This window comes from Elgaria multicarinata, chromosome 4, assembly GCF_023053635.1.
Source record: "Elgaria multicarinata webbii isolate HBS135686 ecotype San Diego chromosome 4, rElgMul1.1.pri, whole genome shotgun sequence".
Lineage (NCBI taxonomy): Eukaryota > Metazoa > Chordata > Lepidosauria > Squamata > Anguidae > Elgaria > Elgaria multicarinata.
Window position 1 is genome coordinate 24,704,305 of NC_086174.1, and position 15,258 is coordinate 24,719,562.

The 15,258-nt window shown below is 43.6% G+C and overlaps 1 protein-coding gene across 1 annotated transcript in view; it reads left to right on the forward strand.

The window, feature by feature from the left end:
* Positions 1-7,741: 7,741 nt before the first annotated feature.
* The window catches only part of SRBD1 (S1 RNA binding domain 1), a 207,178-nt gene continuing 199,661 nt past the window's right edge, over positions 7,742-15,258 (forward strand). The window contains exons 1-3 of the mRNA XM_063123963.1: positions 7,742-7,814; positions 12,457-12,536; positions 13,538-13,715. Coding sequence (XP_062980033.1) covers positions 12,457-12,536; positions 13,538-13,715 — 258 coding nt within the window. The 5' untranslated portion in view covers positions 7,742-7,814. The remainder of the gene's footprint in view (positions 7,815-12,456; positions 12,537-13,537; positions 13,716-15,258) is intronic.

Sequence of the window (15,258 nt, forward strand, 5' to 3'; positions counted from 1 at the left end):
ATTGCAGCTCACGTTCTTCATGCTCGCTGTCAAAGGCCACAACCTGGGTTTAGAGGTGTGTCAACCGGTTCTGGATGGGGTTACACTCCCTTTGAAAGACTGTGTTCGCAGCTTGGGGGTGCTTCTGGATCCATCGCTCCAAATGACAGCCCAGATAGATGCGACAGCCAGGAGTGCCTACTATCAGCTTCGGCTGATATGCCAGCTGCGCCCATTCCTAAAGGAAGACCTAAAGACGGTAGTGCACGCACTGGTAACTTCAAGGCTTGACTTCTGCAAAGCGCTCTACATGGTGCTATCTCTGTGCCTAGTCCGGAAACTTTAATTAGTCCAAAATATGGCAGCTAGGCTGGTCACTGGTACACCTAGGGGTGACACATTACACCAGTTTTAAAATCTCTTCACTGGCTGCCGATTAGTTTCCAGGCGAAGTACAAAGTGTTGGTTATTACCTTTAAAGCCCTACATGGTTTGGGTCCAGGCTACCTGCGGGATCGCCTTCTCCCGTACAATCCGCCCCGCACACTCAGGTCCTCTTGGGAAGAATCTACTTCAGCTAGCAAAAACTAGATTAACAACTGTTACCCAGAGGACCTTTTCTTCTGCTGCTCCCAGATTGTGGAATGGCCTGCCAGAGGAGGTTCGTCAATGTGACAGTCTTTTAGAATTTAAAAAAGCAATAAAGACTGATCTATTTTGGCAGGCCTATCCAGTGAAATTTTAGAATGTTTTCAGGATGTTTTAAAGATGTTTTAATTATGTATGGTATGTTTTTAATCAGTTTTTAATGTGTATTTTATATCATGTTTTTATACTGTGTTTTATACTTTGAATGGTTTTAGTTTTTGTGAACCGCCCAGGGAGCTTTGGCTGTTGGGCGGTATAAAAATGCAATAAATAAATTAAAAAACATCCCAGGTTCAATCCCTAGCATCTCCCAGCAGTGCTGGGAAAGAACTCCTGTCTGAAACCCTGGAAAACTGCTGACAGTCACTGTTGAGTAGACCACCCTTCCCCACTCTGGTCCTTTCCAGATGGCTTGGACTACAACTCCCAGCATCCCTAAACAGCGATAGAGATGCTGAGGATTGAACCTGGCTGGTGTAGAAAATAATGAGCTGGATGAACTGATGGTCCGATCCATTATAAGGCAGCTTGCTGTGTGGTGCCGGCTCCAAGTTTTGGAGGTCCCTTGGACAAGACATCCTCAGTGGGGGCCCTCCCACAGTGAGTCTACCTACTCATCACATTGTCCCTACCTGATGTTGCTCCTCCTCTTTCTTATCATGAGAAAGATGATGGCTATATTCTACCTCCAATATCGGAGGAGGTATGCCTATGTAGACCATGGGCAGGAGGGTGTTGTTGCACTCTTGTCCTGCTTGTGGGTTCCCAGTTGACAGCTGTTTGGCCACTGTGTAAACAGAATGCTGGACTAGATGGACCTTTGCTCTGACCCAGCAGGTCTCTTCTTATGTTCTTAGCATTGCTACTACTTACTTGCTTGGCAGGCAGAGAGCCATTGAGCAAGTAGGCCATGGCATCTACTGCTCCTCCTGCTCACCACCATAATTGCCTGGATCAGGTTGCAGGTGAACAACCAGGTTGCAATGATGGAGAGGAGGAGCAACTCCAGGGGATTCTTGTCAATGGGTCCTTGTTCAGGTGTGGACCCTTACATGTGCCCAATGATGCCTAAGAACATAATAAGAGACATGCTGGAACAGACCAAGGGTCTATCTAGTCCAGCATTCTGTTCACACCGTGGTCCGTGGCCAAACAACTGTCAACCAGGAATCCAGACAGGACGAGTGTACATAAGCATACTGCCTCTGATATTGCCCACCCTTGACATCAGTCCTTTTTCTGTCATACTGGTCTGTGTGCTCAGTTGATTTGTGGCCTTTGCCAAAGGCATCTGCACTGGTCCATTGGGTCTGTGACTTTGCCTACTATAGAGTGTTCATTCCCACAGAGGCTGATCATGAGAGGAAAGGGTGCTCCCTCACAAAACATAATAACCACAATTCAACACAGAATCAGACACACTTAAGCCCAGTAGATGATACTTTTTCTTTTGGCAGCCAAATTCATGTTAATGAAAGAAATGATGGGAAGAACGTTTTTTCTATGCCACAAGATGGCAGAACACCAGCAATGACAAAATTCCAATTACATGCAGATACTACTTTGCTCATCCTTTTTGATTGAATTTCATGGCTTAATGATGTGAAATCTTCATAAATATATTTATCCAGTACTTCCTGAGTGTAATTGACTGACATCCAAAACAACTAAATAAGCTGGAGTCTCCCACCCGAAAGGTTTCAAATGCATTTCAGAGTGATTTGCTCACAACTTCCGTTGACGACAGAACATTACACTCTTCCTTAAAGAGGAAATATGGGCTGAAAATTAGTGCTAATTGAAAGCATGTATTTGTATAAATCAATTACAGTACTCTCAGTTCAGAGACAGCATAGCCTTCTGATTCTTCATCAATAAAGCATGATTTGAGCAGCTTGGCTGAAGTCAGGACATGTGCTCTATGGCTTCTGCAGTCTTGCAGTCCCAGATGAGAACTTTGTGAAATATGCCAGATTTTGCAGCTGTTAGTTAACGTAACCATTTGCCCCCAAATTTCTTCACAATCCTGTCAGTGACCACAACATATCAAAGAAACATTGCGTGTAGGGTTGCCATCTTGCAGTCTGGAGATTTATGTTATATAGTTAACAACTATAAGGGATCACCAAGGTTAGAGGCAATGTACATCTGAGTACTGATTCTTAGGAAGCAACAGCAGGAGAAGACTATTGCCTTCATGCCCTTCTGGGAAACAGGGTGTTGGCCAAGACAGACTTTTTGGTCTGATCTAGCAGGGATCTTATGTTCTCATAGGCAACAACTGGTTACAAAGCAAATCCATCCAAGCATGTGCGTTGTCTTAAGACATGTTACTGGGGGTGGGGGTTTCAGATGGTTTACGGCTGTGGTTGGCTACCTGAAGTTCTCCAGAACTTATTGGGCTCCAAACCTGATCAGCCTCAATCAATAGTAAGGGATGATGGGGGTTGTAGTCCAACAACTTCTGTTGTTGGACTATATTTTCAGCTGAACATTAGGAGAAACCTCTTGAGAGTTATCACTGTTTGACAGTGGACCCAATTACCTAGAGGCACATCTTGTCTCTAGTGTGCACACTTACCATTTTGAGGGGCTGAACAGGCCAATAGCTTATATGTGCTTGAGGGCCTCTGAAGGTGGGCAGGTTCATACGGGAGATGATGGTCTTTCAGATATCTTGTCCCTAAACCATTCAGAGTTTTTAAAGTCATCACCAGCACAGTAAATTTCCCCTGGAAATGACTTGGTAGTTAGTGTAGCCCCATACAAAGTGCATTGCAATAATCCAGATGTGATGTAACTGAATCATGTGTCACCTTGGCCAGATCGGCATTCATTTTTGTTCAGCAATGCCTCTAAATTGCACTCCCAACTATTGCATTGTGTTCTTTTGGGTGTGAATTTTGAGTGTGGTGTTGATTTGACCAACACACACACACACACACACACACAGAGAGAGAACACAAACACAAAATTATTGTTGTCATCATATAACTGTATGGCTTCTGCTTAGTCTTACAAGAATGATAACCCAATTTCAAAGTACGCAAAGAAATGAATGAAATTTGTTTTCGCACCATATTAAAACACTGAATTCTACTGCAGAGCACTGTAGGAAGCTGATGATGCAGAGAGCTATTTTTGGGGTGTACCCAAGCCTTTCATCACAAATATTACCAAAAAAAGAAAAAAAAATAACTAGAGCAAACATTTACATTTATAGGCTAGTTATTTATACTCATACAGTGCCTGTGTGTACTTAAAGGAACATGATGAGTGTTGGCTTAAAAATAATAATACAAGGGTTGTATCAGGACAAACTCTCAGTTAGGGCTGACCAGGGAAAAGACCTGGCCTGCTCCTGAACCTTTAACAGCAGCAGCTTGATATGCAGAAATCAGTAATGTATTTCCCCCACAGGTTGGAGATAAGAATTACCACCTGTTAATATTTGCAGATCACTTGCTGTTAAGAGCAGAGGAGCAGGGGTTGCTAAAAAGGTTGGTAACCCTACTGCCTGTGGTCCACAACTGTTCTGATTGCTGTGTATAAGAGACAACTTTCTCATCCAGTAGTGGGTGTACCCATAAATTTTCAGTCTATGTCCAGGCCTGATTCAAAGTGCTAGTATTAACATTCAAAGCCCTAATTGGCTTGGGGCTAGGTTATCTGAGGAATTGCCTATTGCCATATTTACCTGCCCAGACCCTTAGATCATCTTAAGGGCTCTTTCTCCGTGCACCCCCACCAAAGGAAGTGAGGCAGGTGGCTACCAGGAAAAGGGCCTTTTCTGCTGTGGCACCTCAGCTGTGGAATGAGCTCAGCAGAAATCAGTAGGTGCCTTACCACCCCCACAACCCCCGGGGTAAATTGCCACACTGCTGCTGAAATTGCTGAGTCTCTCCTCCCAGAGGAAAGGCTCCTGCTCCTTCCATACCTCTTCACTGAGACTAGGAGCTACAATGCATGCTAGTTGCTCTCTACAGGAAAGGTATATTGCTTTTAGGATGTTTTAAAGATATTTTAACAATGTATACTATGTTTTTAATCTAGGGTGGCCATATGGAAAGGAGGACAGGGCTCCTGTATTGTATTGAAAATGGAATTTCTGCAGGTGTCATTTGTATATAAGGAGAACCTGGTGAAATTTCCTCTTCATCACAACAGTTAAAGCTGCAGGTGCCCTGCCCTCTTTTAAATCTGGTCACTTAGTATAGCTCCTGCAGCTTTAACTGTTGTGATGGAGGGAATTTCACCAGGTTCTCCCTATATACAAATGACACCTGCTGAAAATCCCTGTTCTATGCAACTGTTAAAGATACAGGAGCCCTGACCTCCTTTTCATAAGGTCACCCTATTTAATCAGTATTTTATGTATATTATACTTACTGTTGTTCCCTGCCTTGATCCAAATGGAGAGGCGGGTAAGAATTATTATTATTATTATTATTAACTCCTTCTAACAGTCTTGAAACTACTTTTAAGCTTCCATTTGCTCAGCTAATTCCCCCAAAACTAGCTTGTGCATTTGATTTTCTTTAAACCTCAATAAATGTGCCATTGTGGCATTATCCTCTTCAATGGTGTCAGAGAGTGAGAATTGCCTTACTTAGTCAAAAGATACTCTATTGCCAATGTCTAAAGATTCTTTATAAGCGGGTGTATAGGTCTCATTAGAATGTGTACAAGTTTGTACACAAGTCTAACAAAAGCAGATCACGTAACAGCCTGCTCTGAAAAGGCCCTATGGGTGGAATAAATTCATCATCTCTTCGTCTTTGCAAGAAGCCAAGGAGGCTACAGGATGTCAGAGAGATAGTTGTACAATGAAAGACAGGACAATAATGCACACTCCTCAGTCATTTCATAAGTAAGGAAAGCACAAGAACCCTAAACCAAACCCATGAGAATTTAATGAAATTTCTTCTATTTCGAATTTCTTATAGAAAGCAAATTCTTTTTTATAAACTGAGTGAGAATGGTTTAAAATTCATTGGAGAATTTTTGGGCACAGCACTGGGATATGATGGTGTGATGCTTTGCGTGATAGTATTTCAAACTATGGCTTATACCTGTGCAACATAGGAATGATACAGCTCATACAACTAACAATGCAGTGTTTCCCATGCAGCAATTATGTTTTCCTATGGGCAACATTGGTTTCACTATAGGGAGGTACTATCTTATGTTTCCATATAGGCAAGTATATTTTCTCTATGGGCAAATATGTTTCCCCTATGGGGAGGAATATTTCCCCTATGGATGACTGTCCTATGTTTCCTTAAGGGCAACTGCTTTTCTATGGATCCCTATGGGCAAGTATGGTTTCTCTATAGACATGTTCTGTCGTATGTTTCCCTATGGGCAAGTGCTTTCCAATGGATCCTTATGGGCAAGTATAGTTTCCCTATGGGCAAGTATGGTTTCCCTATGGGCAAGTACTGACATTTGTTTTAGTATGTCCTCAGACAACCTGTCACTATCTCCATGTTTTGGACAGGCACCTTAACCAAAAAACAATACAGTTGATAGCAAAAAAGTTAAGGGTGTAGACAAAAAACAAACCAAAAAAACCCAAAAAACACAGGGTTTAATACACTAATAAAAGCAACTATAAAGAGCACTTATATTAACAGAATCAATAGTGACATCACATAGTTAAAATGCTACAAACAGAAAAGTGCTCAGCGGACTTGATTGTCTTGTCCAGACGTGTTTCAACACAAAGTCTTCCTCAATGGCCAGTGTACCAGGCTAATCAGTACTCAGGGCTATTTATAAAGAAGGGGGGTGAATTGAAAGTTCCTTGAAATATAGGGTGACCATATGAAAAGGAGGACAGGGCTCCTGTATCGTTAACAGTTGTATTGAAAAGGAAATTTCAGTAGGTGTCATTTGTATATATGCGGAACCTGGTGAAATTTCCTCTTCATTACAACAGTTAAAGCTGCAGGTGCCCTGCCCTCTTTTAAATCTGGTCAAAACTTTGATTATTGTGCTAATTCCAAGTCTTCTTTTCATAAGGTGGATTCAAATACTGAGAAATGGGCTAGCTCCAATTATGGCAGCTTGCTTGTAGACAAATTAGCCAATTCTTTGGCAACATCAGGGCTTTTTAACACTCTAGTATAGCTCCTGCACCTTTAACTGTTGTGATGAAGACAGAATTTCATCAGGTTCTCCATATATACGAAGGACACCTGCTGAAATTCCCTTTTCTATGCAACTGTTAAATATACAGGAGTCCTGTCCTCCTTTTCATATGGTCACCCTATGAAATAGGAATAAATAGACGTCTCTCCTCTCAACATGAAATAGAGAATCCTAATGTTGCTTTAGAAGAAGCCCATAAGGAGTACTTAAAGCAGCCTCTGCTCACGTAAGACACTTTCGATAGTTTAGGGTGCAATCCTATTCATATTTAGACAGCCAGAAAGTCATACAACTCCCAGGATTCCCCAGCCAACATAGCTTGGTGGGGGAATGCTGGGAGTTGTAGGACATTTTATCTGTCGAGAAAAATACATAGGTTGGCGCCCTAAAAGGAATTACGTGTTTACCAACGCACAGCAACATCTAGTGGTTAAACGATACAACTGCAAAATGTTAAATTTTCTTGAATTTAGCTCAGCAAAAACGAAAGAACTCCCCCCGCCCAAAAAAACCCCAGTCGCTGTAAACCCTAAACAACACACTTAAGGCATAAACTCCATTGAATACGGTGGGAAATACATCCCAAAGGAGATGAGTTAGGATTGCGCCGCACAACTCTCCATTAGATTATTCTGGATTGCATCTAATCCGAGATCCTAAGGGTCGCAGCCGGGATCGTGAGCAACGGGGAGGAGGGCAGGGACCAGGGTGCCTGGGGAGGAGGGCAGGGACCGGAGACATTCTCTTCCCCGCCTCCCGGTCTCCGCCTTTCGATGCCCAGCTAATCCGAAGAGGAGCTGGCCTTCGAGAGCTGATTGGAACCGGGCCTGTTCCGGGGCTGGCTCGCCACGGACAGCAATCACTTCCTGCAGCTCCTCCTCCTCCTCCCTTGTTTGACATGCAAGCAACTTGCAGGGGTTTGGAGTGACTGGATTGCCTTGCAAGCTCCGGTGGCGCTGGCGCCGCTTTCAAATCTGCAGCCTGCAAGAGTGATTGGAGGAGCGCAAAAAAGAGAGCGAGCGAGAGAGAAAAGGGTGAGGTGGAAAGCCGTCTTCTTAAAACTCCTTCCGCAGCCAAAGTTACAGGAAGGTGAGTAAGAACAGAATGGAGCACCCCACCTGGAAAGTTCCGGGGCTGATGTGTTCACACGATCGTTCTCTACTCCCGTGAATGGCCTCTGGGTTTTAAATCAAATGGGATGAGAAGGGACGAACGCAGCGCCTTCTACCCACTCACCTCGGTTTATGGGGCTAGACGATTGTTGCTAGTTTATGCTGTTTCAGGGGCGAGGGGCAACTAGTCTACGTTTTAAAATTCTATATGTTCTGATCAGCCAACCATAAAATAATTAATCGGAGTTTAGGTCTTCTCTGCTGCCAAGGTTAAGTAACCCTAGATATTTTTTGTATGTTCTTTTTTTCAAATGCTGATGTTCACTTCTTGGACATGTGCCGTTATATGTTGCTGAGAGAAGCACTCTGCTTATGTCACAGAGTCTGTCTTGTACATGCCCAAGAGGAGTATTTGTGTTTATGCGGAGTACCTCTACCTTGCTGCCGAGTAACATCTGTATGTTTCTGGCATGAGGGAAAAGAGGTGTCCAACTTGGAGGATGCTGTTTCCAAGTATGCTGGAGCAATGAGCTGCCTTTTGTTGACAGCCTGGCCTAGGGCGATCCTCGGTGTATTTTGTTTGAGCAGAAAGCCCAAATTGTGCTTTCTCACGCTTTGTGGACCAGTCCCTCTCCTTAAGTGAAATGGCAAAGTGTGGCACCTTAAAGGCTAAACAGGTTTCGTGTGCCTTCAGCTTTTCATGTTATCCTCAGTTGGCAAATACAAATATACATGGATAAATCTCTGCAGATGCATATAAAATGTATGGTGTGCTCCTGTTCAACACTTTCAAAGATACAACATTGGCTGTGTTCAGAAGACACCTTAAACCACGGCTCTATTCACCGTAGTTAAAGACGTGGTTTAAGGTGTCTTCTGAACACAGCCATTCTGTTCCCCCTACTTTTCCATACCTGCCCCAGTGAGTTAGGATTCCATAGCCTCGGTTTGGTTTTCCTCCCCTTTTTTTATATATTTCTCCCAACCAGGTTTAGGCTTTTGGGCCTGTGGGCACATTTGGCCATTTGAGAGACTGTCCTGGGCACCACCACAAAATGGCTGCCATAGGAGGGCGTGGCAAAGGGCAAGTTAACCTGCCCAAAAGACAAGGTAGAGTACAAGGTAGAATTGAGCTCTCTGCCTTATACACCTTTGAACCCACAGTTTTCAGCAGTAACAGAAACCTATTACTCAGTGATACTAGCTTCCAATAAGAAACTCTGTGAGATTTCTTTTTAAAGTGGCAGGGATGGGGCACATGGGTCTCTGCTAATGGGGCAACGGGGTGCAACTGCCTCCCCTTGGAATCCAGTGATGACATTATACTGAGAGCAGCAAAAATGACTACTTGTGCTGCACATGCCCCAGCTATCTCTACTTTTAGTTTCCAGACTCATGGGCAAGGGCCAAGTCAGGCCAGGCAGTCAGTAAATTAAATGAGGGATGTCCTTGAATTTAACTGGTGCTGTGGGAGTGTCTCTTTGTGTGGCAAATAGGTAGTAGCAGCCAACAGCACGACCAGGCTCCTTCACGGCACAATAGCTCCATTCCGAGAGTGGCAACAGTACCTCACGTGGCACACACCTGCCCCGTACTCTCCAATTCTCCACAAGACAGACCAACGAGGCCCAGGACAGCAAATTAAACCTGGAGTGAAGGTGGAGTGAGCTCAGTTGAGAATGACTGTGATGCACATGGTAGAATATGGACTCGGAAAGGGTGGTGAGGCCTGCTTTCTGGCAGGCTTAGCCGGGTAGCACTGGGGCCTGTAAGGTTTCGGTTTGGTAGCCTGAGGAAGCGCCTGCCTCATAAAGCATCCCTCGCTGACTGACTGTGGAAATCACTGACTTCCCATGCTGTTCCACCAATATAGTCCCCTGGCTGAGTTCACTTTAATTTAAAGTGAGAACAGGAATGTCGCCTATCTGGGAAGTGTGTGTGTGTGAGGAGGGGACTGGTTGTTGCTGCCAGTCCCAGAATTGCAAGGAACGTTGCACTCCTTATGTACACTTGCTTTTTGTGGCTTTACACCCCCCCCCCCCTTGTACACATGCAGAGGATTGGGCTGTTAATGTTGGTATATGAAAACACCTTAAAACTCTTATGCCTTCACCCACGAAGGTTTGGAAAATGCTGGTGGTGGAAATAAAGGAAAGAGAGATGTGGTACCACAGAGAGAGATAACTAACTCTCACATTATGAAGATAGCCATTCCAAGTTTCATCCATAGTCAGAGACATCCACAGGAAGGGGCAAGGAGGGTAAATTTGTCTCTGGGGGATAATAATCTCCAGATTCCCAGCCTTCGTTTTTTTGGGTTTTTTTCCTTCTTTTTTTAAAGCCCTGGTTGAACCCAAGATATGAGGCAAAATGTGAAGCCGCTATTCTGGCTGTTCATTTTGTAAGAAACTAGCCATTATTATTATACCCATATTGTAGGAGGGAAGGGCTGTGGTTGAAAAAGTGTGGGTTGCGCAAGTAGTCCAGTGTTGTTGTTATTTTTGTGGAGGGTGTGTCTGTTAGAGAAATGTATGACAACTCTTCAGTGTAGTCCAGTATTTTTGGTGTTTTGGAGAAATGCAGATGGGGCTGTGAAACTGTAGTGGCAGTGAAGTTTCTTAACGGTTAGAACTGGTTCTTGTGATACATATATATAGCTTCAAGAGAACTTGCCATTTTAGCCCTTGCAGGAGGCCCACATGAAAGCTCTACCCATCTCTCTCTTAGGCTCATTTCAGACAACATGTTTCTCAATGGTGGTGTTAGAACTCAATGGTGGAGTTTTTACACCACTGTTGAGAAATGTGTTGTCTGGCATGAAAACTCCATGCAACGGTGGAGTTTTTTTTGGGGGAAACATTCCATGCTGAATATCCATGCTGTGCAGAGGAGAGTTCCTGCACAACCATTGTGTTGTGTGTTTGGCAGCTCCGTGGAGTTTTCCATTGCGTTGAGTAGACTTTTCCCACTGGCTACAGAGTTTCCTGGCAAGAGCGATGAAAGGAGTAGCCAGGATTTTTTTTCAGCAGTGGCTGCTGATGGGATACCATCAGAAGGGCCGGGGGAGGAGAGAGGGTGGAGGAACTGTCAATCAAATATCACAATGGATTTTACTCAACTCCACAGTAACCCACAGTCACACAACAGTGGAGTTAGAACTTGTTTTGTGGGGAGTACCTCCTAAAAACTCAACCGTGGAGTGGAATTTTCACACTGCATTGACTAACATGTTGTCGTAACTGAGCCTTAGGCCACAGCTAGTCCTAAGGTTTATTCTGGGATCATCCAGGGTTCACCCCTGCCTGAGCACTGTGTCACCTAGATGAAAAGGTTTGACCCCTGGACAATCCAGGGATAAACCTTGGGTCTAGCTATGGCCTTAGTGTTGTGGCCCTGGAGCTGAGACAGTATGCCATGCAGCTCCACAGTGTTTTCTCATGTACTGTAGAAACAGACTCCACTGCTACTCTCTAGTGCTGCCTTCCCCAGCCTGGTTACCTGTCAGCTGTTTTTGACTTCAACTCTAATCAGCCCCAGCCATCATGGCCAATGGTGTGGAATGCTGGGGTTGCAATCCAAAACATCTGGAGGACACCAGGTTAGGGAAGACAGCTTTATAGAGTGTTCACCAGTGTTTCCAAGTTGAAGGAAAGCGTTCCAGGATGAGTCCTGTGAAGTTGTCAATGTTATGATAATGGCCGTGAAGCCATAAAATATACGATATATTCTTGAGACAGCTGTACTGTGTTTGTTCATTTGTGTTTTTTCTGTCTCTCTTGTTCCTAGATGTCTTTTTTCCATCCCTTATTCCAAATACAGTTGGGTTGGTTCATGATGCTTCCTGAATATAACACTATTCTGTATTAGCACTATTCAGTTCCCAGGACTTTCTACTACTAAGTGTAGGCTTCTATATGTCACAGAATGTGATGCTCAGCTAAAAAGAGCATCTGTGCAGCTCCTCCTCCCTAGAAAAATTCCAGCGGATGCCCACAATAGGGCACCTTGGACAGTGCCAAGAAAGGTGTCCCAGGGTATATTGGTGGCTTTGGTGCCATGTTGTATATCTCTGCTACAAACCTCGGTGTTCCCCTACGCCTGCTGATACACCTCCCACTTGTGTACGGCTGCTTCTGCTTTGACTACATAAGGATCCACACTTGGAGAATGGGAGCCCCTGCCAGTTAATGGTAGGCAACATAGTACTCACTGTAATTCCCATCATCCCCAGCCAGCATAGCCCTTGATTGGGGATCATGAGAGTTGTAGTTCAAACATCTGGAGGACACTGGTGTAGGCCGTACTAAGGCATATGGACCAGTAGCCTGCCTTGGTAAAATCAGCGTCTGATGTTACTTAATAAATATGGATTAAAACTTTTCACCTTGCGATTGTTGGAATTTTGAAGAAAGTACTAAACTGCAGCACCAAGAAAAGCACTTCTCTGTGTTACTTAAGAATAAATTTGCAATTGAGATTGCTTGAGCAATTGACAGCATTGTATACTGGTCCTTAAAAGCAGGTCTGAGCAAATTGATATGGGCTATTTTTTCTTCCCCCTCAGATGTCAAGTCTGCCTAGAAGAGCTAGAGCACCAGCAAAACCAAAGGTTCCAGAAGATGAACTGCCTTCCTTCCTTAAATCGTGAGCTGAAATTTCACTTTAGTGTGCATTTTAATGCAAATAATGGCGGTCTCCCAGATGCATTGCGTCTCAGACAAAGTTGCTGGCACTTTTGAAGTTTACGGCAATGAGAATATATATAAAATTAATAACATCTCCTTCTTTTGATGACTGTCCCCTCCTAGTTCATAAAGATCCAAGAAAAGCAATGCCAATGATAGAGGTATACAACTTCAAAAGCTGTCATAGTATAGCAATTAATAGTGCAGCCTTGTACAGGTTGCCTCAGAAGTAAATGCAAGTCTGCTCAATGGGACTTAATCCCAGGTAAGTGTGCATAGGAGTTGAACGTAAGAGTGCTATCCTATGCATGTTTAAAAAGAAAAAAGGCCTCTATTTTTAATAATATTAGCTTCAGCTATTGGGCGGTATAGGAATGTAATAAAAATAAACAAATAAAATATATGATGAAATAAATATAAAAATATCTTTTTCCAATTGATTTTTCCTTTATTTAACATCATCATCAGATTTCTTAAGATGCAATCCTATGCAAGTTTAGACACAAAAAAGGCCTACAATTCAGCATGTGTTGTAGGGTTTTTTTGGCTAAAAAGACATAGAATTGTACCCTTAGGTGCCCTTCTCACAAAAGACTCAAGGCAGCTTACAACAACACTAAAAACATATTAAATTTAAACCAGCTAGAAAAATCTAACCACTGCAATCAACCCCATAAAACAACTAAAACATCATGGAAAACGACAAACAATTCAACTGATGTGTTAAAGTGCCATCATGCTATTAAATGTTTTAGGATAGAGGAAAGTCTTAACCTGGTGCCAAAAAGATGACAATGTTGGCGCCAGATGGGCCTTGTTGGAGAGGGCACCATTGAAAAAGCCCTCCCTTGTTGCCATCCTCCAAACCTCCCTCCGACAAGGACCTCAGGTCTTGATTGCAGTGTATAGGTAGGTTCAGATATAATTCCATTCCCTCTAAAGTTTCCCCTCTTTGTGTAGATCTTCGGAATCGGAAGAGGAAAAGTCTGAAGAGGACTGGGAGCCCAAAAAGAAAGTTACGAGAAAGGCCAGGGTGCCAAAGCCGAAAGGGCCTACAGCAAAAAATCCCACTGTGACCCCAAAGAAACCAACTGTGGCTCGGAAAAGGATAAAGAAGGTAGTAGTAAAAGAAGAACCGGTAAGTAGTAGAATCTAGGTACCAATTTATTTTTCAAAGCATTGGAAAGAGCGGATAAAAATTGGAGGGGTTGGGGTGGGTCTACACATGGAAATCTCCCTACCTAACTTGATTTTTTTCAAAGATGCTGATTTGGAACTGTCTTTAGATAACTGTAGATGCTTACTATTTCTAGTAAAAAAGTCTAGGGCTACAAACTAGACCGGAGGCATGCATAGAAGAAGCCCAATTTCTACGGAAGCTCCGTTTCCAACAGCTGAAAGTCTTAATTTGGCCCCTTCTCTGGCTTCTGAGATTTCAGTAGGCATTGCCTATACATGTTCAAGGTTATTTTCACATTTGCCTTTTATGCTGCAACCTTACACTGTTAGCTCACATTGAGAAATCCATCCAAAAAATTATGTTCTTTCCACCTGGTTATCCCAAAGTACACCCAAGTCATATGGCATTGTGGTTTGAATGTGGTTTCAAATCTTGGATTAATCAATAAACCAGATTAGCAATGGTAGTGGTGAAAGTTACTGATGACATAATGTTCCAGTTCAGATGTCAGCTTCTTGTTCCAACAAACCATAGTTGCTTAGAGTGGAGACAAGATCAAGAACTCCTCCTCCACGCTTCCCTCCTTTTGTGTCTGGCATCAGAGAATCCTTCCTGGTTTGTTAAACCACTGTTTCCTGTGATTTCATTTCATTTATTACATTTTTATACTGCCCAATAGCCAAAGCTCTCTGGGCAGTTTACAGAAATTAAAACTATAACAATATTTAACAATATACTACCGTATTTCTTCGATTCTAAGACGCACTTTTTCCCCTAAATAAACAGCTCTAAAAATGGGGTGCATCTTAGAATCGATGGCGTCTTAGAATCGAAGCAATATGGTAGATGCAAAAAGACTCTGTCCTATTAAAAAAGGGTCTGAAACATCCATTCTCTCTAGCTTTATTGCTTTTAGAAAGCTGAGCAAGCAGGGCTTTTTAAGATTGCTTTGCAGGCTGATTGGGGCTTACAGCGCGGCCCGTGCAGCTCCGGCCCTCATCAGCCGTGCCAGGAAGACACGCGGCTCCAAGAGTCAGGAGGCTCACCCCCCCAGCCACTGCGCTGGGAAGCGCGTGTCCCGCCTGGAACTCCTCACGCCCGCGGAAAAACCTGTGCCCAGAGGCTAAAGAAGTGCTGCTCCACCGAAGCTGCTCTCACGCGGCAGCTCCAGCTCCAGTCGTCTCTCTCCTCCTCGTGCAGGCAGGCCTCCAAAAGAGGAAGCTCCTGCAGCAGCCGCGAGCCGGGAGGAGGAGCTGGGAGGGTAAGCGCCTGGTTTTTTGCTTACCCCTAAGCCCCTCCCAGCCCAGTGGCCCCAAAACCCAGCTCTTTCTATGAAATTCTAAGATATTCTACTCATAAAAGATGTTCAAAGAAATTTATTTTTTCTTCGAATCAAAGCTTTTTTTCCCTGTTGGTGGTACTGAAATTAGTGTGCGTCTTAGAATCGATGGCATCTTACAATCGAAGAAATACAGTAATCAACAATATCGCAATAATATTC